The sequence below is a fragment of the Rhamphochromis longiceps genome, linkage group LG9 (genome assembly GCF_057381845.1).
Source record: "Rhamphochromis longiceps isolate RC_006_pf linkage group LG9, R_longiceps_female_GT1.1, whole genome shotgun sequence".
NCBI classification, from domain to species: Eukaryota; Metazoa; Chordata; class Actinopteri; order Cichliformes; family Cichlidae; genus Rhamphochromis; species Rhamphochromis longiceps.
In genome coordinates this window covers 15,377,427-15,402,842 of record NC_140565.1, presented here as the reverse complement: position 1 = coordinate 15,402,842, position 25,416 = coordinate 15,377,427, and the positions used below count along the sequence as shown (strand labels likewise).

The 25,416-nt window shown below is 43.9% G+C and overlaps 2 protein-coding genes across 9 annotated transcripts in view; both read right to left on the bottom strand.

The window, feature by feature from the left end:
• The window catches only part of phldb2b (pleckstrin homology-like domain, family B, member 2b), a 37,795-nt gene extending 31,300 nt beyond the window's left edge, over positions 1-6,495 (bottom strand). For 4 of the 7 annotated variants that reach the window (XM_085418456.1, XM_085418459.1, XM_085418458.1 and 1 more), the window contains exons 1-4: positions 6,165-6,495; positions 3,456-3,575; positions 403-459; positions 110-233 (exon numbers count right to left, since the gene is read on the bottom strand). In XM_085418456.1, the coding sequence (XP_085274582.1) occupies positions 110-233; positions 403-459; positions 3,456-3,575; positions 6,165-6,197 (334 nt within the window). In that variant the 5' untranslated portion in view covers positions 6,198-6,495. Of the gene's footprint in view, positions 1-109; positions 234-402; positions 460-2,432; positions 2,544-3,455; positions 3,576-6,164 lie in introns of those variants that run through there. The other 3 variants (XM_085418465.1, XM_085418457.1, XM_085418462.1) reach the window with 3 other exon arrangements.
• Positions 6,496-14,619: 8,124 nt separating this feature from the next.
• On the bottom strand, positions 14,620-25,079 carry plcxd2 (phosphatidylinositol-specific phospholipase C, X domain containing 2). Of its 2 annotated transcripts, none has more exons than XM_085418454.1 (8): positions 24,618-25,079; positions 24,234-24,370; positions 23,933-24,052; positions 23,200-23,253; positions 22,944-23,099; positions 19,115-19,225; positions 18,815-18,993; positions 14,620-17,008 (listed from the first exon to the last, which is right to left on the bottom strand). In XM_085418454.1, exons 1-8 carry the CDS (start codon positions 24,718-24,720, stop codon positions 16,849-16,851), a joined length of 1,020 nt encoding a protein of 339 aa, XP_085274580.1. In that variant the 5' UTR covers positions 24,721-25,079; the 3' UTR covers positions 14,620-16,848. The 2 variants fall into 2 exon arrangements, with proteins under 2 accessions (XP_085274580.1, XP_085274581.1); XM_085418455.1 differs by having other exon boundaries at positions 18,863-18,993.
• Between the last annotated feature and the right edge of the window lie 337 nt (positions 25,080-25,416).

Sequence of the window (25,416 nt, the reverse complement as noted above, 5' to 3'; positions counted from 1 at the left end):
CTACATTAGGAATGAATGTGAAAAATTGTGGCTACTGACTTAATAACCTGCCCATGCTGAGTTTGTGTATTTACTGTAAATTGTGTCTGGGGTTTTTTGTGTGCGTTACCCTCTTTCAGTGGCAGAACAGTAATAGCCACACTCAGTCTCCCACTGCCCAGGCTAACCAGATGAGGAGTTGCTGTCTGGACTTTTAGTCCTTTCCCTGTGTCGATCAGGTCCAGGGGCGGAGACTACAAGCAAGAGTCAGTGCAAAGGTCATTTTAAAAACACACTTTATAGTCATAAGACTAAAATGAATGTGCCATTGTGCGACTGTGTTCATGCTGGATTTGTTCAAAAACCACATAAAACTTGTGAATGTGTGCATATGTGTTTTCCTGTGTCTGTGTGTATTCTGACCTTAGGTTCACCTGGAGAGATCTGATCGGACTCTGGTTGAAACATCATCTCCGATTCCTGTGTACACATTCAGGCAGACACATAAATGTAAACAAAAACAATCCAGACATGTAGCAGTGTACACAATTATGACAAAACTTGGGAATGACCTGCGTGGAATGATCAAACATAGAAACACTCAAATAAAGAAACCACACAAAAAAAGAAAAGAAAAAAATGAAAAGAAGGGGAAAAAACTGCCCACAGCTTACCCAGCTGCCACGTGAAATGAACTCTGATTCTGAAAATGTTCCAAGTAGAAAATGAGAGGAAAATAGATTTTTTTTTCCGCAGTGGGGAGAAATGAGAGAAATGTTTCATGAAAGCAGACTTCCCACAAACTGTTAAAGTCTGCCATCACTCTGCTGCAATTAATGTGTCTGGATAAAGAGAGATACAGAGTAACTAATAAGGTAACTGAGTTTCTCTGTGCATGCTATGAGCAGTATACTACTTAAAGTAAATACACAGCAAAGCTTGTGCTTGTGCACGGCCATAGCAGTGACAAAGCAAGTGCACATCATTTACCCAGGTTGCATGACTTTAAATCCTGACCATGACTTGGGTGGATATTCATGGTGGCCAGTGAATAATTCTTCTTAATTTTATATCACCTGAAATTTTTATTGTCACCAAAAAATGTTAACATGCAAATAAGCATGCTGATGAGAAATATTCAGAATGTGCTCCATTAAAATATAATATATATGTAATTGAAGCTGCAATGTCTTCCTGCACACAAAACCCACTTCTTACCATTTTCTAAGTCCTGTTCAGCATTTATCAAACAGTATGGCACAGTTCAAATTATGTCATAAGCAAGGCATCTCCTAATCTAACAGGCAGATTGAGCTCAGCTATGCTCCCAGGGTGATAAACTTTGTATTTGGGCATATTTCCTCAAGCATCTATCTCACAGCAAAACTGCAGTGACTGTGAGAGTGGTTTAATTTTGACTGTTCTTATTTTGTATGGACTCAATGTTGAAGTCCAAGCATTCCCTAATGGTGGGAATATGTGTGATGCAATGGAAAAAAAACGAGGTAAAGTACAAGAAAAATAAAGGAACGCTATGACAAACTGTGAAGTGGAGATAAAAGAAAACTAAATCAAAAAATGCCCAAAATATGTGAATGTGTATGTTTGAGGAAACACACTCAGATTGTGTGCCAAAAACAGCCCACGGAGTACTCTGTAATTTAACAGAGGAGAAGAAGAAGAAAACAGTCTTGCTACTACTGTATTTGTGTCCACACACACAATCAAAAACACAAACATGCACGCACACACACACCAGTGGATGACTTAAATGCTTCTCACCATGCAGAGATGATTACAGCATATAAGAAACTATCACAACCACATGTCATTTTCCTGCTCCTGTCATTTCCTTTTCTCCCTTCCTCTTTCAAATCCTAATGTGTCATTGCTTTAATGATTTCAGTGATTCCTTCCTTTCTCTCGAGGCCTCTTTTGCATTTAATCTGTTTTCCATACTAGGCGGCCTTCTTGGCTTCTCCTCTTCCTGCCTGTCCTTCTTCTTTCCTCCTGTCTTTTCGCCTTTTCCTCCAATCACCATGAAGGGAAACACAAATCAAAGTCAGCTCTGCACTTCCTCTAATTCAGCGCTAAGTTTCCGCCCTGAGATCACTTCCTTTACTGCTTGGACACCATCATTGCTCACACACACACACACACACACACACACACACACACACACACACACACACACACACATACATTCTAGCAGTTCAGCCACCCTTACATCCCCTATCCACACACAAAAATCTACAAATAAAGTCACACACCAGTTCTTTTTGCAATCGCACCAAGGTATCGGCCCACATTCTACCGATTTTTGTCCTTGCTGTAGACAAAGCAAATACTCAGTGTGTGATGGCAACATCAGCTGAATAAAGGTCACAGAAGCTTGCTGAAAATTAGGCAGAAGTGCATTTCAAAGACCCTTTTATGTGTGAAGGCCTCAGTACCTTGCATTCCTACACACGCTCCTTGAAGTCTATTCCCACCTTCTTGACTCTCCCTTGACTTGTTCTTTCAGAAATGGCTCACTCTATCCCATCATTCCTCTTCTTTGTCTTTCTGTGGTTCTTTTTGTTTTCAAAGCCCCCTTCCGCCTTCACCTTCTTTTACCAGGTGAGCTCTGGCTTAGGCGGGTCAAGACATGTCTGTGGCCATGTTTACTCTAGTTAAAGCAGAGCAGTGAAGTGTGTCAACCCCCATTCTGAGTATCCAGACTCCAGCGCTTTCATCTTCATGGTGTTTGATTCCAACAGCAGTCACTTTGCTATCAGGGAATTAAGATGTGAAAGCTAAAGTATGGGATTACTGAATGATATACGTATATGTACAGAGACAGAGTCCCGTAAAAACTGAGCATGGAGGATGAAAACTAATGCCGTGCAAAAAAAAAAGCATGATGGTTCTTTATCCTTAGTTAAACAATCTTAACCAACATTTCCCAAACTGTACTCAAACTAAACAAGCACTCAGTGTTTAAGTGTCCTTGTTTGTTTCCTAATTCTTTGTTGCATACATGTCTCTGCTCCTAGATTGTCTTAACAGTACATCACATTTTCACCCATATTTGTATAATGTTTGGTGTCAAGGCAAAGACTTGCTCATTTCAAATATAACTTAAAAAAATAAATGTTTATCATGTTTATCAAACTACAAAAAAAGTCACGTAAGGATGGATATAAAGTTCTCTACTCAGTAATGGGATGTACTATGCTTGAAACCAGATTCAAGCATAGGAGGTCTTCTGCCAGAATCTAATGTGGGAAATACAGAAATACATACCAAGCTGACTCAAAGAAAGTCTAATACAGTAAATGTATAAGTCGAAGATTTCTACACAATGATATGAAACACTGAGAAAATATTGCCCATAGGAAAACATTCCAAGCACACATCCTCCCACTTACTTTTTTAATAAAAATTTTAATCCCAGATTTAAAATAAACCTTCTATTGGAAAGTGACTGAACTGACCTCACAAATGCACAATATAGCGTGCACAAAATGGAAGAAAGGCACAAGCACACACAATTTGTCTTTGATCCCATCTGTAAAACAGCTGAGTCTCCCCGAAATGCTTTGTTTGCCCTGCATCTGGAAACAGAAAAGGAGATGAGAGGGTAGTGTGGGGTAATGAAAAAGAAGATAGCAGTGGAAGGTAGAAGAGAGAGAGGACTCATAAAACCAAGTGGAAAGACTCAGCATTCTCAGACTGTTGCAGCTGGGTCATTTTTATTTTCTCCATCCCATCCTTGCTTTCCTCTGTCAACTTCTTCCTCTTTTTGTATTTGCTTTAAACGGTTTTTGCATTTCCTTCTCTTTCAGTTACTTTCCTCATCACAGCTGCTGTATGTTACTGCAGACAGCATTCTCAAACCCACATTCACAGGAAAGGTCCTGCTCTCAAAAATGTTCCAATGTTAGAACAACTCTTTAGTGCACTAGTTGGAAAAGCTAGTGCACAATATGTCTGTTTGAAAAGGCCAAATCAAATGTTATGGTTTTCATAGTATTGTGAGCATATTGCCATCATGAACTGGCTTGGGCAATTTAGATAGGGAGAACCATAACATTACATTTTTTTCTCAGGTCCTCTGGCTCAGTTGATGAATGGCAGTTGGGATATTAAAAAAAATTATTATTTGCATCTATGAATAAGCAGTTTGGGATAATTCACAGGCTTTTGCTTTCTAGCTGAAAACTTCAAAAATGGTGGGAGAAGTGCGCCATCAGGATGGTTCTTTCATCATTTTAATGCATATATTTGTTTTTGCCATCTTTTTCTTCTGTGGTAGTGTTGGCCTTAAAGATAGGCAGCTTGTGATGACTACAATCTGTGGTACAAACTTGACCAAAAAGTGGAGCTGAGGGTGGTCTCAGTCTTACACAACTTAACATCAGCTATGTTGTATTTGTCTAAAAATGCTTTCAGTGCTTTGCCTAGTTATATTTCTCTCTTCTGTCTTTCTCCATCCCCTCCCCTTACATTCCAGCATGACCCTCTCCTCCTCCCACCTGACAAAGCCAGCATTGTATCACAGATGCTATTTAATATGGAGTCCCTCTCTCAGTGTCCTTCATATGGGGCAATTCAGGGTTATCGTCCTCCCTTGTCCTTGGTAAACAGTATGTTTGCAGTAATGTCTTCAATAACATTTTAAATCAGATTAAAATGTCCCTCATGCATTCATATATACATGGCTTTTCAAAATACTGTATGCTTAATAATGTGCATCCCTTGTCCTTGGTTTGCATTGCTGTTGTGTGTTTGCATTTGTTTTGGTTAAAACCGCTGAAAGCCGATTAAAACGTGTCTGTGAGCCGCTTGTTAAACAGCACAAATATCTGTCACGCTCAAACTCTCTCACATCCCTACTGGCAGTTTTGCAGTCTTTTAGCAAAGTGCTAGATGACAGGAAAAAAAGTCCATTGTTTTTGCAGCTGACTCAAAGCTGGAGGAAATGTAAGTTGAATTTCTAGTGAGGGTGTGTGTGTCTGTGGAAAAGCCCAGATTACTTTAACTGCCACATGCAGGGGATCAACTCATGTTTGGTTTCCACAGGGCCGGATATGACAGCGAGACAAGGGGAGACAGTGAGCTAGTGGACGGGTTTACTAAAGCACACATATCTTCTTGTATGGTGAAATGAGCTGTGACTGCTGGAAAAGGAAAGAAAAGAGGAGATGGAGTTCGAGATAACAAAAGAAACAAACTATGTGTGTGTGTGTGTGTGTGTCTGTGTGTGTGCTTGTGTATTGGGGTATGGGGGGGGGGGGGGGGGCAGGTAGACACAGATTAAAATGCAGACTAAAGAATTCAGATATGAGGAAAAAAGATTAATGGTGAAAAATCCCCAAGTTCCACCAGTGGCCTCCAAACATAATATGAGCCTATACAGCACATATAATTCAAGCAGTTACCTTCATAAATCAGCATTACATACAGTTTCCAAAAATCTTTGTTTTTCTTAAGCTATTGGTCACTTCTATGCTCTCCACACTGACTTCTGCTTTTCCTTTTTCCACCTGGCAGATACCCAGTGAAATAAAAAGCAATCATATAAAATATGTTTTCAGCGTTACGGTTGGCAACAGTATGTCAGAAGAATTGTATCCACCGGTTTTTTTGCATCACGATAGATAGATAGATAGATAGATAGATAGATAGATAGATAGATAGATAGATAGATAGATAGATAGATAGATAGATAGATAGATAGATAGATAGATAGATAGATAGATAGATAGATAGATTTGTGGCCTTGCCATTATGTAGCCATAGGGCTTCAGAGCCCGTGTTGGGCTTCAATATCACTGCGTACTCTGCGGACTGATATTTGCAAAAAATCTTACAAAACGATATCTTATCATTTCAAATTTCTACAATGTTCCAGTTAGAGCTGCCATCAGCAGCAACGTTGGATCGTCGGTGGAATCACGAAAAGTACACCTACATTTTCACGTTGTACCTGCCCGCTAACAAACCAAAAGGTAATCTGCGTTTGATTTTGCCGAACAAAATCCTCAATTGAAGTCAGATAACGTTACAGCTTACTTTGAAAGTATTGCAGCGCTGTGAAGCAAAGCAAAAATAAACCTAATTTACAAGAACACATTTTGATAATTAACATACATTCTTCCACTTTTTAAATCCACAGCCTATAGGTACAAAAACTCACTCACCATTACTGAAGCGGGAATGGCCACTTCTGTCATTGTGCAGGAAAGGACGCAATTGCGAAACTGATCCAAGATCGAGAGGTATGCTGTTTGCACAAAACTCCCCCAAATAGAGTTTTTAGCTTATTTCTGCCTTTGCTGTAGCCGCAGCTTCTGTCTTGACGGGAGATACATTCCATGCACAGCACAGGCAACGTGCAGATCTCTAGGAAAGACTTTTGATCCCGGTTGTCACAATCACAAACACAAGCACACACTCCAAACACACACACACACACACACACGCGTAAAAAAGGCCGACGGCTTTCCGACGGGCATAGGAATGCAGCAACAGCTGGAAGCAGAAGTGGATAAGGAACAAGGGGAGGGAGTCTCTCTCTCTCTCTCTCTCTCTCTCTCTCTCTCTCTCTCTCTCTCTCTCTCTCTCTCTCTCATTCACTCACTCACTCACACAAGCTGAGTTTAATGTGCAGGTGTTAACAGACTACAGAAAAGTACACTTGACCTTTCATCAAATGGTTCAAGCCTCTGACAAAGAGAGGGGAGTGAAGGATAAAAAGAAAAAGAGAGAGCGCATTATTTCAGCCTTGGCAGCTGATAAGGATATCTAATGATTTTACAACATGCATGCATGCAGTCTCATTCACTCCTAATACTGAGAGTTTGTCTCTATAAAGAAAAAAAAACTTGGGGGGATGTTAAACGTGGTAAATGGTTCATATATTAAAAAACATTTAGGCCGAACAATAAAGGAATATAATGATGTTTAGTGAATAACAAGCTTATTATATAAAGTCATATAGATATAGGGATTTATGTTAGGGTTGACCATGAATACCTGTCACTCATATAGTGTGACACTGTAAATATCCACACTCAAATCCACTACACAAGCAGATCCATCTTGCATAGAAAAGTGATAAAGAACACTGAAGGTTTTCTGGAGGTTAAATTCCTGTTGAGGCATATTTCTCAGCGAAGTAAAGCTATTGTGGCTTTTATTTCCATTATTAATTGCAACAATATAGTTGCATAACCATAAAAAAGCCCATGGCATACCTCATGGATGCAGGTGTAGTAAAGAAAGAAATGTGAACGCCTCTTGTGTGCGCTTAATGGCAAAGAGTCCTTCTTTCCTCTCTGACAAAATATTGCTCGTAGTTCTCTGTGTAAATCCACTTCTAGATAATCTTTATTATTTGATCTACATATCTGGAACTGCAAATGTCTTATAGGCTGCTGTTTGCATAAGCTGTGTGCACCACTTGTAAACTTCAGCTACATGTCCAGTCATGCAGCTCTCTGAAGACATCACGAGGCACAAGAAGATGCCATCAGTTCTCGATCACACAAAAACAGTTTTACTTGGCAGGATTCTCTGCATTCGTTACAGTTCATAACAATGATTGCATGAAGCAACAACAGGAATGATCCAGAGCCATAATAAAACCTAAGTCATGCAGAATTTTGCTGAGGACAGAATGCACGAGGTATTCTTTTGGTTAGAAAATGATAAATATAGAAGTGAAAATGGTCCTCTGGTTTAGACTAAGGTCAAGGAAAGTTTTCTGACACACACACGCACGCACACACAAAAAGTCCATGCTGACATAGGACATTCATGGATCCTAGATTATCTTATCTCTCAGGCACTGAGTGGACCCCTTAATGGATAAACAGGAAGAGAACTTGTGCACCCAGCGTGCTCCACTTTCTCCACTGCTTCCTAGCATTCCACAACACCTGGTATGTATGACACTCTAACTGGCCAAAAGCACACTAAAGAATCTAAAATATCAGGTTTACTTTACATTAAATTAAGTTCATGGACTTTTTAAAACTTTTGTTGGTACCAGCTAATGCATCCATCAGTCCTGAATGAGAAAGAATTTAAAAAGGGAACAGCTAAGACCTTATCTGGGTAATACTGCCTGAAAATTGCTATTCCTTTTAGCTTTCTTTCTTCTCAAGTATTTCCAGAAGCTCTTAAGTGATTATGTTTGCATGGTTGCCTAGAAGCAATGAAAGCTTCTAAGCTTTCCCAGTGATATCATCCCAGAGCATGTGGGTGTCATGGTCCCCGTGCCTGCTCGGCTGGCCCTGTGTGGCTACATGTTATGTTTTGTCTTTTCTCTCTCTCCTCTCTCTCTGCTCGCTGCCTGGGCGGAGCTCATTGTGAGCTCCCGGCCTCCACCACCTGTAGGCAATCACCTGTGGCTCCTCACCTTGTTTGCTCCCGCTACTTAAGGCAGTGACTGAGAGCACCTCGCCGCTGGACTATTGAATAACGCTCGTCAGTGCTACTTTAGCCTCAGCCAGTTTTGAGCTCTGTCCGTGAAAGTTCCGTGCTAACCCTTGTTCTCTGTATGCAGATTTCTCGTGTTTGGTTTGGAGACTCTGGACGCTTTTCCCGACCCCGCTCTGCACCCCTGGGAACCCTGGCCCCCTTCTCCTTCACCTGTATATAGTGCACCTGGAGTGTGTAAATAAACCTGTTTTTCTGAGATTTCAGTCTGCGCCGAGTCCTCCCTGCTCCTCCGTGACAGAATAGTCCAGCCAACCATGGACTCAGCGGACTCTGCTTCCTCGGCCCCGGCCCCGATTACCTTGGAGGAGCTACTACACCGGCACGAGCAGATGTTAGTCCGGCTCAGTGGAGAGGTGGCCGCCTTGGCTCTGGCCGTCGCCCAACGAACACCACTAGAGGCGAGCCCCCCGGAGCGCCCAGCCTCTGCCTCATCTCCTCAGGTAACATCAGGCTTTGCTGCAAGCGCTGCTGCACCACCTCTCTCCTCTGTGTCTTTGGATAAGCTGTTGCCCACACCTGAGGCATTCACGGGGGAGCTGGGGAAGTGCGCGGGGTTTTTGATGCAGTGCGCTATGCATTTTCGCCAATTGCCACATGTCTTTTCTAGCGATGAGGTCAAGATCGCCTATTTCGTTCAGCTGTTACGTGACCGTGCTTTGACCTGGGCGCAGGCTCAACTTCAAGCAAACCCTGTAATTACGTATGCTGACTTCCTTTCCAAGTTTAAGGCTGTGTTTGATAAGGGCTCCAGCACAGAAGCCGCCGGTCACCGCTTACTCAACCTTAAACAAGGTAAGCGCAGCATGGCTGATTATTCTGTTGATTTTTGGACCCTGGCAGCGCAAACAAAGTGGGGGCAGGAGGCATTAAGGACCACGTTACTAAACAACATCAACAACGACCTAAAGGACGAATTAATGATGCGTGAACTCCCTCAATCTCTGGAGGCTGTTATGTCGCTGTGTATTCAGGTGGATGATCGGCTGCGTGCGCGCCGGAGCGTGCGGAGGCACGCACCGCGGGAGCCGCGGGCAACAAGAGACCCTTCCCCCGAGTCACGAGGAGCCCGTGAGTACAGCGGGGGCGAAGAAGGAGAGCAGCCGATGCAGATAGGACGCTCCCGCCTTTCACCCGCGGAACGTCAGCGTCGGTTCTCCGCTGGTGAGTGCCTGTATTGCGGTCGTAAGGGTCACTTTATCTCCACCTGCCCGGCTCTGGCAAAAGAGCGCGCCCACCAGTAATGGAGAGGGTACTGGTGGGCGACCTGTCTGGTAAACACTCCCATCCACGTTTAACATTGCCCGCAAAGCTCATGATACAGACAGCGATTCACCCTCTTTCTGCATTAATAGACTCTGGTGCTGAGCAGAGCTTCATTGATATCTCACTAGCCACAAAGCTGAACGTTGCTACCACAGCTTTGCCTAATCCGCTCCGTGTGTCTGCCTTATCAGGCCAACGTTTGCCAGACATCACTCATATTACTGAACCCTTGTCTCTCACACTCTCCGGTAACCATACTGAAAGGATTAGCTTCGTGTTCAAGACACCGTTTGCACCACTTGTGTTAGGTTACCCCTGGTTGGTGCAACATAACCCCCAGATAGACTGGAAGAAAGAGCGTGTTACGGGGTGGAGTGTGGAATGCCACATGAACTGTCTTAAAACTGCCACCCCCCCGGTCACTCGGCTAACCACAGTTGAGCCCACAGAGGAGTGCGATTTGTCCGCTGTTCCCTTTGTCTATCACGACCTGGCAGCAGTATTCAGCAGGGACAAAGCAAAAATGCTCCCCCCCCCCACAGGCCCTACGACTGTGCCATTGACCTCCTCCCGGGGGCGCCGCTTCCCTCTGGCCGCTTGTATAGTCTCACCCAACCTGAGAGAGAGACAATGGAGAAATACATCACCGACTCGCTGGCTGCGGGCATTATGCGGTCCTCTTCTTCTCCTGTGGGTGCGGGTTTTTTTTTTTTTTTTTTTTGTCAGCAAGAAAGACAAAACCCTCCGGCCGTGTATAGACTATCGTGGCCTCAACAGAATCACGATCAAAAACAAATACCCGCTGCCCCTTCTCTCCTCTGCCTTTGAACTACTTCAAGGGGCTACAGTGTTCACCAAACTCTATCTGAGAAACGCTTACCACCTAGTGAGGATTCGAAAGGGAGACGAGTGGAAGACGGCATTCAATACACATCTTGGTCATTTTGAGTATTTGGTAATGCCCTTCGGTCTGACGAACGCCCCTGCTGTTTTCCAAGCGCTAGTCAATGATGTCCTCAGGGATTTTATTAACCGCTGTGCTTTTGTCTACCTTGATGACATTCTTGTTTTTCAAAGACTGTGAAGGAGCACGAAGTCCATGTGAGACAGATTCTCCAGCGCCTGTTGGAGAACAGACTCTTTGTGAAGGCGGAGAAATGTGACTTCCACGTAGACTCAGTGGCGTTCTTGGGGTACATCATCGCTCAAGGTAATCTGAAGCCTGACCCGGCAAAGGTCCAAACAGTCCTAGACTGGCCCAAGCCCCCAAATCGCCTGCAGCTCCAGCGTTTTTTGGGCTTTGCCAATTTCTACAGGCGCTTCATTAAAGATTATAGTAAGATCGCATTGCCTCTCACAAGACTTACTTCCCCGAAGGTGTCGTTTCAGTGGGACCCGCCAGCCCAGGAGGCGTTCGCCTGCCTAAAGGAAAGGTTTGCCACCGCTCCTATCCTTCAACAGCCTGACCTCAACCAACAGTTCGTGGTGGAGGTGGATGCGTCGGAGACGGGGGTTGGGGCAGTCCTGTCTCAGCGCTTTAAAGGTAAACTCCACCCGTGTGCCTTCTTCTCTCGCCGCCTCACACCAGCGGAGCGGAATTACGACATCGGGGACCGAGAGCTGCTGGCTGTGAAACTCTCACTAGAGGAATGGAGGCACTGGCTAGAGGGCGCTGAGCATCCCTTTATTGTATGGACAGACCACAAAAACCTGGAGTACATCCGGTCAGCGACGCGTCTCAACTCCCGGCAGGCCAGGTGGGCTCTGTTTTTCTCACGGTTTGACTTTTCTCTCACCTACAGGCCCGGGTCACGAAACGTAAAACCTGACGCCCTTTCCCGGCTGTTCACCGTTACGGAGAAAGACCCTGACCCTGAGCCCATCCTCCCCTCCTCCTGCGTGTTCGGAGCAGTCACTTGGGCGATTGAATCCCAAATCCTCGAGGCGCAAGTCACCGAACCCGACCCAGGGACGGGCCCACCAGGGCGGCTTTATGTTCCCACGTCCGTCAGGTCACGTGTTCTCCAGTGGGGTCACACCGCCCGCTTTTCCTGCCACCCTGGACTTCATCGCACGATCTCCTTCTTGCAACGTTACTTCTGGTGGCCCTCCCTGATAAAAGACACTAGAGACTATGTGACCGCCTGTCCCACGTGCGCTCAAAACAAGCGTCCCAACCAACCGCCGTCTGGGTTGCTCCAGCCTCTCCCCACTCCTGGCCGGCCCTGGTCCCACATCGCCCTGGACTTCGTCACGGGGCTGCCGTCCTCTTCAGGTAACACAGTAATACTAACCATTGTGGACCGTTTTTCTAAGGCTGCACATTTTGTTGCCCTCACAAAGCTCCCGACCGCACTGGAGACTGCTCAACTGCTCACGGCACATGTGTTTAGGCTGCACGGCATCCCTGACGACATCGTGTCCGACAGAGGCCCTCAGTTCACCTCGCGGGTTTGGAAAGAGTTCTGCACGACCCTGGGCGCAAAGGTTAGTCTTTCATCTGGTTTTCACCCTCAGACCAACGGACAGACGGAGCGTGCCAACCAGGAGCTGGAAGCTGCCCTTCGCTGTGTTGTCTCCCACAATCAAGGCACCTGGAGCGACCAGTTACCGTGGATTGAGTACGCTCATAACAGCCTCACGTTGTCCGCCACGGGGATGTCGCCGTTCGAGGCTTCTCTGGGGTACCAACCGCCGCTGTTTCCTGCTCTTGAAGGCGAGCATGCGGTCCCCTCTCTGCAACACCACCTCCGAAGGTGCCGTCGGGCCTGGCGTACTACCAGAGCGGCCCTGCTCCGAACTAAGGAGCGAAACAAGGCCCTCGCTGATCGCCGTCGGACCCCTGCCCCTGCATACGCCGCGGGTCAGAAGGTATGGCTGTCCACTCGCTTTGTGCCTATTCGCACCTTCCTTGGGCCTTTTGAAATTGACTCTGTTGTCAACCCGGTGTCTGTTCGCCTGAAGCTGCCGCGCAATATGCGCATACACAACGTCTTCCACGTCTCTCAGGTCAAGCCCGTGCTCTCCAGCCCGCTGTGCCCCCCTCTTAGGGCCCCTCCGCCCGCCCAGCTTGTGGATGGTCAGGAGGTGTACGCCATCACTCGTATTATGGACTCTCGGCGCCGGGGACGGGGTTTCCAGTACCTGGTGGATTGGGAGGGCTACGGGCCGGAGGAACGATCCTGGGTGCCCCGGTCGGCTGTCCTGGCCAAGGAGTTGATCCGGGACTTCCATCGTCGGTATCCGGGTAAGCCTGGTGGGTCGCCGGGAGGCTCCCGTTGAGGGGGGGGGGGGGTACTGTCATGGTCCCCGTGCCTGCTCGGCTGGCCCTGTGTGGCTACATGTTATGTTTTGTCTTTTCTCTCTCTCCTCTCTCTGCTCGCTGCCTGGGCGGAGCTCATTGTGAGCTCCCGGCCTCCACCACCTGTAGGCAATCACCTGTGGCTCCTCACCTTGTTTGCTCCCGCTACTTAAGGCAGTGACTGAGAGCACCTCGCCGCTGGACTATTGAATAACGCTCGTCAGTGCTACTTTAGCCTCAGCCAGTTTTGAGCTCTGTCCGTGAAAGTTCCGTGCTAACCCTTGTTCTCTGTATGCAGATTTCTCGTGTTTGGTTTGGAGACTCTGGACGCTTTTCCCGACCCCGCTCTGCACCCCTGGGAACCCTGGCCCCCTTCTCCTTCACCTGTATATAGTGCACCTGGAGTGTGTAAATAAACCTGTTTTTCTGAGATTTCAGTCTGCGCCGAGTCCTCCCTGCTCCTCCGTGACAGTGGGTTTCAGAAGGCCACCAAATGTTAGACGGCATTCCCGAATGGATTCCACAATTCTCATGTGACCCCAGGAGGTGTACCAGGAGCACTGGAGCTCTTTGGAAAGTGATCACACTCTCCAAATTTTGACAAAACCTGAATCTGACTTTTTTTTTTTTTAAAAGTCCGAGCTGTCAGCTGTCATTCAACCCGAACTTCTATAGGCATTAGATACAGTGTCAGATGCATTTTACGTGTGTTTTAGCACTCTAGTCCAGGGGTGTCCAGAGGCCTGAATCCACCTGGCAAAGACTCTGATCCGGCTTACTGGATGTCTTTGGAAAACGCAAAAGAGGGCCTAAACTTTTGGATTTGTAACTGTATATTTAGGAGTAACACCAAGGTAAAAGATAAGCAATTAAATGACAGAAAAGTACCAGGTTTTTCACCATTTACTATAGAAATGTCAGTTTGGGGATTTGGTTTTTAACAGTGGTTTCACAATTAAAAAAACAAAAAAAACAAAAAAAACAATCTGTGAATTAATAAGAACTTTCTTTGTTATAATTACAGGACAGGATGGGCAATGAAATACCAGAATTTCTTTGGTAATATTTCTCACAGTTAAGCCCAAAGAGTGATGCTGACAGATTTCTTTATCTTTAGCTGTCTTAATTGAAGCAATTTATGTTATATTAAGATATGTCAGAGATTAAATTTGTAGTTGAACCTCTGTGCACTGACAGAAAGGGGGTGTTTCACTGGTCTGGCCCACTGGAGATCAAAGTTGGCTGTAAGTGTCCTACGATGTGAAATTAGTTTGACATCCCTGCACTAGTCATAGCGGTTTTAAGGAGAAAATTAGCAAACAGGAGTGTATAAGGCTGGTTTTGGTTAAAACACTTCACACCACAGATGTACCAGAGATTTAATGAATGGAAACCCTGATTACTCATATGTGAAACCACTGCCTTGCACCAGTTTAACACACGTGCCTTGTAACCAGAGAAAATATTTTGGCAACTGAGGTAGATGAAGGAAGTTCTGAACCTGGTAAGAGAGAAATGACATGAGAACATGTGAAGTGGCAGAAATACCACTGCTTAAAGTGGCACAGTTGTAGAACTATCTCAGCTATGGTGCCCAACCAGTTTAGGGGAGCTCTGTGTCAGTATTGTCACCTTACTGGGTAGAGAGCAGCTTCAGAACAGCAGTCTTTATAAACGGCTGGACAGAAAAAGTTAATACTGCAGGATTTTATTAACATCTGAGTGATTACGCTTAGATTGTCTTCTCCTTTGAAACCTGGGAAGCCAACAGGGATACAGTTAAGTGAGAGACTAAGGGGAGAGCAAAAGACAGAACCAATCTAAACAACAGAGGAATGCTCTCAGCTCGAGCTGCTGCTCGAACTGCTGCTCCCTGCTCTCCCACTTGTCTACAATGGTATGTGTAATTACTCCACAATTAAAGTGCCTTTGCTCGTCTGTGTGTGGACCTCGCAGTGCCTGGTGACCACACTCAACCTTGTCAACAATGTGGCCTGGACACACCAGGCTATTTGACATAAGTGAGTCGGTGAGTGACAAAATGAGGACAGGGTTAAAAAGTAAAACAACATTTCCCTTTTAGATGATGATGCCGCTGCAGGAAAAGGCAGCTGTTCTGATCGCTCTCTTGCAACAGGTCCACCTGCTACAATTTTACAACTTCAGCTCTATTTGAACTAAATTCTTCCCTTTTGTTTCAGATCTTTCATGTCATCTACCTTCATTTAAAAGTCTATTTTTGTTACTCCTTCCTTTCTCTTTATATGACATTTCCTGTGCTGTCTCATTTTCTTCGCTTACTCTAGTTTGACCACAAGAATGCAGGGTGACTGTCGTTGCTCTAGTCCACGCATGCATAATAATCACTGGCCCTGACAGGCACACACACAGACTGTAAATCACACTGATGCACATGCACACTATCAAACAAGCAAAAACATTTAAGACCTCAACAGTTGGCATTTGGTTTCATTTTAAGCATAACAGTTTTTAAATGAACCCTCATCCACATGTTTGCATATACTGTACACAACCATATACTCTTCACTTCCTTTCCAACATACATTTATTGGGAGACTAGTTCTATTTCTGCACATTTAAGCACTGTAAGAGGAAACAGACCAAGGGGGAAAAATACGATAAACATAAAGATATATATAGCTATTTGTGTGTATTTGTATGTGTTTTGTGGGAACTGCGGCGCAATTTCCACCCATAACTGGGCTTTTCCTATGCAGTCCTCCTAAAGGTGCCATAGTCTGCATTGCTTGTTAAATTCAGTAAGTAATGAGAGAGCAGCTGGCTTCTCTTTCATTAAAAAAAAAAGAAAAAAAAAAGGCATTGCTTAACATATAAATAAAAATACCAAGAAAAAAATTTAAGTATGTCTTTTTTTCCCTCAAGTTCATTTAATTACTGGAAAAAGACCAAGTCTACATTTAACAAGCCAACCCTAACTCACTGGTCCAGTTTCAACAATCATTAGTATGTTGGAAATACAAATGAGTTCCATTGCAATCATATCAAGAATTTCTTTTCACACAGAGTTTATCTTGTAAACAAACAAAGAAGCTATCCTAATCCCTTGCGTGCAGTTCATACAATAGTGGCTAAAATGCCTACAGACAGCATTTTAACATGCAATTCTGTCTCTTATCTTAACTTACAAAGTCAGTAATTTCATAAGACCATTTAAAAATACAAATAAACCAAATTCACATCTGTAATATTGATAAACCATCCAAATGAACTTCCACATAAGCACCTGAGAGGTTAAAAGTCATATAATCATGCAAGGGAAAATGTACAGCAGCTACCAATCTGGTGACCTGCCTGGCAGTCCCATTTAGTAGCAAATATGAGATGTATTTCTAGCTTTCCCTCAAAAGGGAAAGCAGAAAAAGGAATCTGCAGATGCAGCCAGAACTCCAGCATGACACAACTCAGTCTGCCTTATGAAGATGGTAAAAAAATGCAGCTGGGCATGCCTGGTTTTCTCTCATCTGAGCTCTCACTTCTTTCCCTCTTTTGGACTGTCTTCATAGAACTGAGGCTAAGAAAGTCATCTACAACTTAAAATCAGACTGAAAGTTAGCTGACGAGCTCCTTAAAAATGGAAAGGCTTTACTTTAAAGGACCCAAGCTCATACAGAGTCCATCCCTGCACAGCTTAATGCTGAGTGTCCTTAGCAAATACACTGAAGCTCTACCAGCAGCACCAGAGCCGTTTGTGAACAATATAAAAAGAGAGGCAGGGAAAATTTGCCACTAGACTCAAAGCCACCATGTCAGTCTTCCTGGTATGAAAACGTGTGTCATCTTGGTTTGCGGTTCTGTTCAGACAACAGCAGGTTATTTAGCTTGATTACAATGTTGGCAAAATCAGTGAGGTCCACAAAGTCCGAGGTGATGATGTTGACTCCGTCCACCCCTGGCTTCTGAGCCTCAACCCAGGACATGATGGTTGGCAGGTTTCTAGAGCCAAAAAGGAAGAAAGTCTGTATCAGCAAGCAAAGCATTACGGCAATTATTGTTGCACCGAACATCCTGCTATTTAAATTTGAATCAAAACCAAAATCATGACCTTGCAAATACACACAAAAAATATCCACTGCCAAGGTTTTGTCTTTTAGTTTTATAGTTATGTCTACATCACTGTCAAAAATCTAATCAGTAGTTCCTTACTTAACTGTTTCTCTTTCTGCCAGATTTCATTAAGAGCTGTTGACTGACTTTTGAGATATGTCACAATGTGGGAGAAAGTGGACATATTGGAGAAAGAAAATTAAAGGGACGGACATTTTTGTCCATCTGTCAGGGAGACAGTGCTTTGCCCCCATTCAGAATCAATGCTTTATATATTTTAGTTCCTGGCATAGACACATACACAGCGATGCTGTAACCGTATCACTTCTAACACCCTCTGATTCTTCACTATGTTTCAGTCACCAGCAGAACAAAACCAGGAAGTCACATTGTTTATCCAGCAGTGATAAACAATCCCATTTCCTCGGAAGTGCAAAATTAGGCTACCTCCTGTCTCGCCGTAGTGTCTGTTCAGAAGTTTTATACCCTGATATTGGTGCCCAGTGGCAGATGTAAGGGCATAGAGAGTATAATACCCGTACATCAAGTCAAGACTTCCACTGATGATAAAAAAGCCAGATGACAGCAAACAAATAGTGAAAATCATATGCCTTTGCTTACGAAGAATACAATCTCTTAAGAGTTATGAAAAGTTTTGATTTATGCTTTGTGCACTGTTTTTTCCCCCCGATTCAGTCAATATAATGATAGATGCAAAACATGTTCTTATAACTTACTGTGTTACAGGATGTGCTCTAAGATCTGCAGTGTTTCTTGCAATGTAGTTTTTCAATATTTTTAGAATTTCTTCTTTTTCTGGCCTTTTAAGGCATGTGCAAAGCCAGCGTTTGACTTTGTTCCATGCATTTCATTAGCACCATTAACTCTATGCTGTGGTGTGCTGGGGGAGCAGCACAGCAAAGAAGGACTCATGCAGGCTGGAGAAACTGATCAGGAGGGCTAGCTCTGTGGTCGGCATGAAGCTGGACACTCTGGTGACAGTGGCAGAGAAAAGGACATTAAAGAAACTGATGGACATTATGGACAATGCCAGACATCCTCTGCACACGGCCATTAACAACCAGAAGAGTCTGTTCAGTGACAGGTTGCTTCTCCCAAAGACAAGAACTAACAGACTTAAAAACTCCTTTGTCCCACACGCCATCAGACTGTTTAACTCCTCCCTGGAGGGGAGAGGGAGGGGAAACAGGAGGACAAAGGAGGGGGGAACAACTAAGCTGTAGTGCCTCTTCACCTTACTGTGCAATACCTTTTGTGCAATACTTTTGTAAATAGTCAACGGTGCAATAGACTCAATACTTGAAATGTGCAATTCACTTGTATTTTTATTTTTATTCCTATTTATTCTATTTATCCCCTTCGTATATTTTATTTATATTGTCTCTGTGTGTGTATATATATATATATATATATATATATATATATATATATATATATATATATATATTATTCTGTAACTCTGTAATTTCTGTCGGTGCTGTGCTTTTTTGGAAATCGAATTTCCCAGAGGAACCCACCCGAGGGATTAATAAAGTTCTATCTATCTATCTATCTATCTATCTATCTACTGACCTCTACTGGCCACAAACTATAATAAATGAATGAAGATGAGCAGTAGAGGAAGCAGTTATTCTTGAGATTTTTTTCAGAGTTGTTAGGTTAAAACTGTCATACAAATATGATCCATGATTCCCTCTACACCATCCAATCGCAGTCACGGACCTCTCCACCAGGTAGCTGCGCAGGCCCCAGAGCAACCCCTTAGCCACAGTGTTGACAGTGGGAGTGAGGATGGCCTGGGATACATGGAAGGAACCCTGCTTGTCTCTTTCCTTCAGCGTAGTTTCCAGGAACTAGAAGGCAGAAATTTGAATGAATAAATCTCATGTGAAGAGAATGCATTTAAATATCTTTAGTTAGAAAAAGAACAAAATGGAGACCGCAAGAGATAAAACATGATTATTATTTTCTAACCTCTATGAGCTTGATGGGCTCAGTGGTGTTTGCCCAGGGAGCAGGGATCTTGTTGCCAGGCCACATGACAGGAACGCCTTGGGCTGAAGGATGATGGTAGAACACAATCACCTGTCAAGAGAAAAAATAAATAAAAGTTGGTGATCAGATGTCTGCAGACAAAAAGACTTCAGGCGAGTTCTGTGATCCATTTTGCAGTGCAAAACATAAAGTACCCAAAAATATACCCCCCCCCCCCAAACCAATGACCCTAGCATGGTGAAACACCTGACCTCAAAGTTAGTGAATGATTACAGATAACTGAGCATTCATGGTGGTATCTGCATGTTTCACCCTTACTGGAGATTTAATATTCAGCAGGAAATCTATGTTGTAGCTACGTCATAACCACAAACCCCTCTGAAGCCCTATGCCATGGCCTACGAGGTAACCTCTGCACCTCCCTAGAAACATAAGTACACGTTGGGTCAACACAGTCCACAACTACGACCACAACAATGAGCTGGGAGTGAGCAGGTAAAAAAGTCCCAGCATTTTGGGGGTTTTGTTTCTATCAGCCGTATTCAAAACACTGGGACAGGACCACAAGGTAACACAATTCACCAAACACAAGCACAAACACCAGCAACGATGTGCGCCACTGATGTGTCTACAAAGAGTCCTCGCAGAAGTCTAAATCTGGGCTTATGTGTAACTGGAAAAATATCTGACCAGAACAGTCTTCATCCACAGTGACAGAAGAAAAGTCAGAAGAAGTTTGAGTTGTGGGTTTCTCATAATGCCAAAAAAGAGTGAGGAGGAAAGCTGCCCTTTTCACCTACAAACTGTGCACTTTGTGCTCTACTCTCACTGTCTGCCCTGCACTTCATCTCCTTGTTCTTTGCCAACTAAGCCAGTTACAGATTAGGGTCATGGGAACAGGAATGATAGTATCTGAACATAAACATGCACTGACTGTAGTAATGTAATGCAGACGCAGAAGTACTCACACCTTAGCTGGAGGTAAGAATATGAAAGAGTAATATCGGAGACACCAAAAGACAAAGAAAAATTGAAACGTTTTTAGCTACAAAAATCTGGAAGGATAAATGTAGGTTAGTTTATGAAACAAGTGCTAATAGGATGATACTTGCCACTAATTCTTGCCCTGGAAAATCACAGTTGGAAGGGATTACCTGTGCACAGAGGTCACGCTAACACACCGCTACACGAACACCTGTCTACTCCTTTTACTTGTAGGTGTACACCACATTTCAAAGGTTTGTGGAAGTCACTTAATATGTGCTTTTTATAAATATCAAACTGATTAGAGATAGGGGACCCTGGTGGTTAGCACTGTTGCCTCACACCAAGAAGCTCCTGTTCAAATCCAGCATCTGGTCACAAACTTTGGAGTTTTTATGCTCTCACCATGTCTGAGTGGGTTCTCTCCAGTTAGTGGGTTTAGGTTAATTGGTAACTCTAAATTACACATACCCACCTCTCTGTGATAGTTATGCAACAGTTCCAACCAGGGTGTACCCCTGTTGGAGTCAGAACAACATGTGTGCTTATTACTTGGAGCATCTCACCATGAGTCCAAGTTTTGAGGAAATGGATCAAAAAGATGAAAATCTGTGAAATGTGGTAAAAGTGAAGGTGCTGGAGGACTGCTTGGAGTCACGTGACTTAAGGAGATCATGAAAAAAGAAAAACTATCACTCCATTTTGCAATACCTTGCCATAGCCTGTGACACCACGTACTTGGAACCACTTTCCTCCTCCAAAAGGCCAATGACCCAGACATAACTCCAAATTGCAAGAACTATTTAAGGAATAAGTTAGCTGACTGTCTGCACAGTGAATGAATCTCAGCCCTGCTGAGCTGTCATGGGTGCAGCTTAACACTATAGCCAAAAGAAAAGTACATGAAATCAGTCCCACTAGTGGCAGCGCCCTAATAAGGTGTAGGCTGAAATGTTCCCAGATGACTTCTGTGAAGGCCAAAAGCCTGCAAGGCTATGATTTCTAAAGATGGGAGATTATTGGAAAAAGCAAAGCTGAGTTTTTTGTTTTTTAAATTGTTGTGACTTATTTCTGTTCACTCTGCCACTCATATAATGAATACAAGTATGATATTTCATGAAAACATTTGACAGATACAGTGGGGCAAAAAAGTATTTAGTCAGCCACCGATTGTGCAAGTTCCCCCACCTAAAATGATGACAGAGGTCAGTAATTTGCACCAGAGGTACACTTCAACTGTGAGAGACAGAATGTGAAAAAAAAAATCCATGAATTCACATGGTAGGATTTGTAAAGAATTTATTCGTAAATCAGGGTGGAAAATAAGTATTTGGTCAATAACAAAAATACAAGTCAATACTTTGTAACATAACCTTTGTTGGCAATAACAGAGGTCAAACGTTTACTATAGGTCTTTACCAGGTTTGCACACACAGTAGCTGGTATTTTGGCCCATTCCTCCATGCAGATCTTCTCGAGAGCAGTGATGTTTTGGGGCTGTCGCCGAGCAACACGGACTTTCAACTCCCGCCACAGATTTTCTATGGGGTTGAGGTCTGGAGACTGGCTAGGCCACTCCAGGACTTTCAAATGCTTCTTACGGAGCCACTCCTTTGTTGCCCGGGCGGTGTGTTTTGGATCATTGTCATGTTGGAAGACCCAGCCTCGTTTCATCTTCAAAGTTCTCACTGATGGAAGGAGGTTTTGGCTCAAAATCTCACCATACATGGCCCCATTCATTCTGTCCTTAACACGGATCAGTCGTCCTGTCCCCTTGGCAGAAAAACAGCCCCATAGCATGATGTTTCCACCCCCATGCTTCACAGTAGGTATGGTGTTCTTGGGATGCAACTCAGTATTCTTCTTCCTCCAAACACGACGAGTTGAGTTTATACCAAAAAGTTCTACTTTGGTTTCATCTGACCACATGACATTCTCCCAATCCTCTGCTGTATCATCCATGTGCTCTCTGGCAAACTTCAGACGGGCCTGGACATGCACTGGCTTCAGCAGCGGAACACGTCTGGCACTGCGGGATTTGATTCCCTGCCGTTGTAGTGTGTTACTGATGGTGACCTTTGTTACTTTGGTCCCAGCTCTCTGCAGGTCATTCACCAGGTCCCCCCGTGTGGTTCTGGGATCTTTGCTCACCGTTCTCATGATCATTGTGACCCCACGGGATGAGATCTTGCGTGGAGCCCCAGATCGAGGGAGATTATCAGTGGTCTTGTATGTCTTCCATTTTCTGATGATTGCTCCCACAGTTGATTTTTTCACACCAAGCTGCTTGCCTATTGTAGATTCACTCTTCCCAGTCTGGTGCAGGTCTACAATACTTTTCCTGGTGTCCTTCGAAAGCTCTTTGGTCTTGGCCATGGCGGCGTTTGGAGTCTGACTGTTTGAGGCTGTGGACAGGTGTCTTTTATACAGATGATGAGTTCAAACAGGTGCCATTCATACAGGTAACGAGTGGGGGACAGAAAAGCGTCTTACAGAAGACGTTACAGGTCTGTGAGAGCCAGAGATTTTCCTTGTTTGAGGTGACCAAATACTTATTTTCCACCCTAATTTACGAATAAATTCTTTACAAATCCTACCATGTGGATTCATGGATTTTTTTTTCACATTCTGTCTCTCACAGTTGAAGTGTACCTCTGGTGCAAATTACTGACCTCTGTCATCATTTTAAGTGGGGGAACTTGCACAATCGGTGGCTGACTAAATACTTTTTTGCCCCACTGTACATTTACCTGTTGCTACATACAACAAGCACACAAACATTTTTGCAATAAAGGCCGTCAGTACTGATGCAGTCTGATCGCACCTGGTATTTCTTCTCCCAGAGATAGTCCAGAGTGACGTTCTCCACCGCACAGTTATTGCACAGTTTGCTGCCAAATACTTCTTGGAGCATACTGATGAGGTAAACGTGGTGCTCTGCCTCCATTGCATAGTAATGGTTAAAGTCCAGGAACACCACCTACATAAATTAAACATCAAACATAATCAGTTAGTAGTGTAAATGTAGCTCATTTATTTACATGTTTTATGTTTAGAAATTTTTAAAATGTGCTTCTCACCTCTTTCCTGTGTCTGCCCAGGAAGGAGCTGATTTCTAACAGGCCATCCCTCACCTTTGTGAGAAAACAGGGTGAAGAGCCAGAGATCAGGATACAAATTTACAAATCTTAAAGTCTCTCAGTCATGAACTGATGCAGAAAGGCTACTGGTTTTTTTAAAAGTCAGCATATTAGAACGCCAAAGAGCAGCTTAAATATTTTAGTGAGTGCGGCACTGCAAAACTCCACCAAAATATTTCACAAAATAAAGGTTAATAGAGTCAAATATCAACCTGTATACAGTTACAGCTGCTAATGCCACTGACATCAGAAAATCTTGAATATGCATTTCTTTATTAAATATTCTTCAGTCACATGGTCAAGTTATGACAGAATCTTTGTAATCAAAGAGTTCCTCGTGTAGGGAAAAGAATCACCCATCTTTATAGCTAAACGTTACCCTCTGATCCTTGCTTAAGGTCATCTCTGCCCACTATTAGCAACATCAACTGCAACACAGTACTAGAAGAAAACAGTTACTGTTCATACTGGGAGAAAATGAAAGCTTGTATTCAAATGTCATTTTAGCATTCTAGGACTGGAGCTGGCACAAAAGCATTCAGCACAGAAGGAAAATATCAGATTGTGACAGATTAAAATGAAAAATGTAACACATAAAAGTAAATGAGGGAGACCAGCTCAACAGTCACAATAACAACCCAAAACGGCAGTAAAAGTTTACTCCTCCGCTCACCTTGTGTCCAAAGAGGCCATGAATGAAGTAGATTTCATTTCCAGGCTCGCCTGGTTTTGCAGACACCCTGAGGTCAAAGTAGCGAATTCCTGCATCCAGCTGCTCCTTAAAAGTCAGGTTCTGGCGACACAGACCACATCACATTATACATAATAAGAAGCTGAGAAACACAGACACTAGACTGTAAAACACAGATCTGAAAAATGTACCATTTAGGCTAATTTGTGTGTGTGTGTGTGTGTGTGTGTGTGTGTGTGTGTGTGTGTGTGTGTGTGTATTGCAGTGATTTTGAGTCCAGTACCTGTGTCATGGACCACCTCACCATGACTTTCTTGGCTAAGACACTGAACATGGTAGCCAGATACTTAACATAAACCTTTTGATCGGGGCCCACGGGAGCATGCACATCCACCCAAAAAGTGAAAGAGTCGTGAGAGCCTGGAAAAAAGAGGGAGAGCTGCTGCTGGTGATGGAAAATTAAAAATTGAAATCGAAATCAAACAAGAAATCAAGGTGAAAAAAGAGAGGATTCCGTCTGCATCAGTAGGTGATGAAGGAATCAGCAGTGTTTTCCCCCCTGTTATGCTGGGCGTGAGGGTGGGGTTAGGTCTATTTTTAGTCAACATTACCACAGTACATTTTCCTTCTTCCGTTGACTAAATATCTTTACGCTTTGTGGACTCACCTGGCACCGCTAGATGTTTGAGGGGCATGGCACTGAGCTTGGAGGGGAGCGAACCCATCCAGTCGGCATGGACATTGCCGATCCCCGCAGGTCTGGTCTTCATATCGGGAGCCGCCTGTCAGCAATAACTCCCTCAAGAGACTGCTCTCTGGTACTGATGCACTCCTGGTGAAGGATTTCCATGCGCTCCCACCATGTAAAATCTACCATAGGTCATCTTGGACTGTCACGATCGATTTTGCGCTGCTTCGATACGCATGATTTCAAGTCCAACCGGTTTCGTTGCCAAGTATCTGGGAGGAAAACTGTACCTCGTTGTTGTCGGTTGGACTCCAACCGGCAAACCGGCATGCCTTGACAAAGCCAGCGGGCAGCTAACGATCGCCGCAATCCTCTTAGGGTGAAATCCCTCCTCCCCTCCCGGCAGGTTGAACACACTACCGCACTAGGCAAACCATGACATTTAGGACGGGTAGAATGCCACTAAGGCACTAATTAGCTCACTGATCACGTGACTGACCAGGTGACAAATTACATAAGTAACACTTGTAGTCTACTTCAATATTAAAAACCATTTTATTAATTTTTTTGTACGGATGAACTTGTTAGTTATGTAATTTGTTTTTTATTATTAGAATATTATTTCCTACACAATAAACACTGAATAAACATTTTTAAACAACCGGTGACATTTTTGTTCCGCTAATGTGAGCTGTAGGCTATGTACATGCCATACGAAGTAGATTTGTACTATCTATGTACACTATGTATCTATGTCACTCTACAATCATACAGCGTC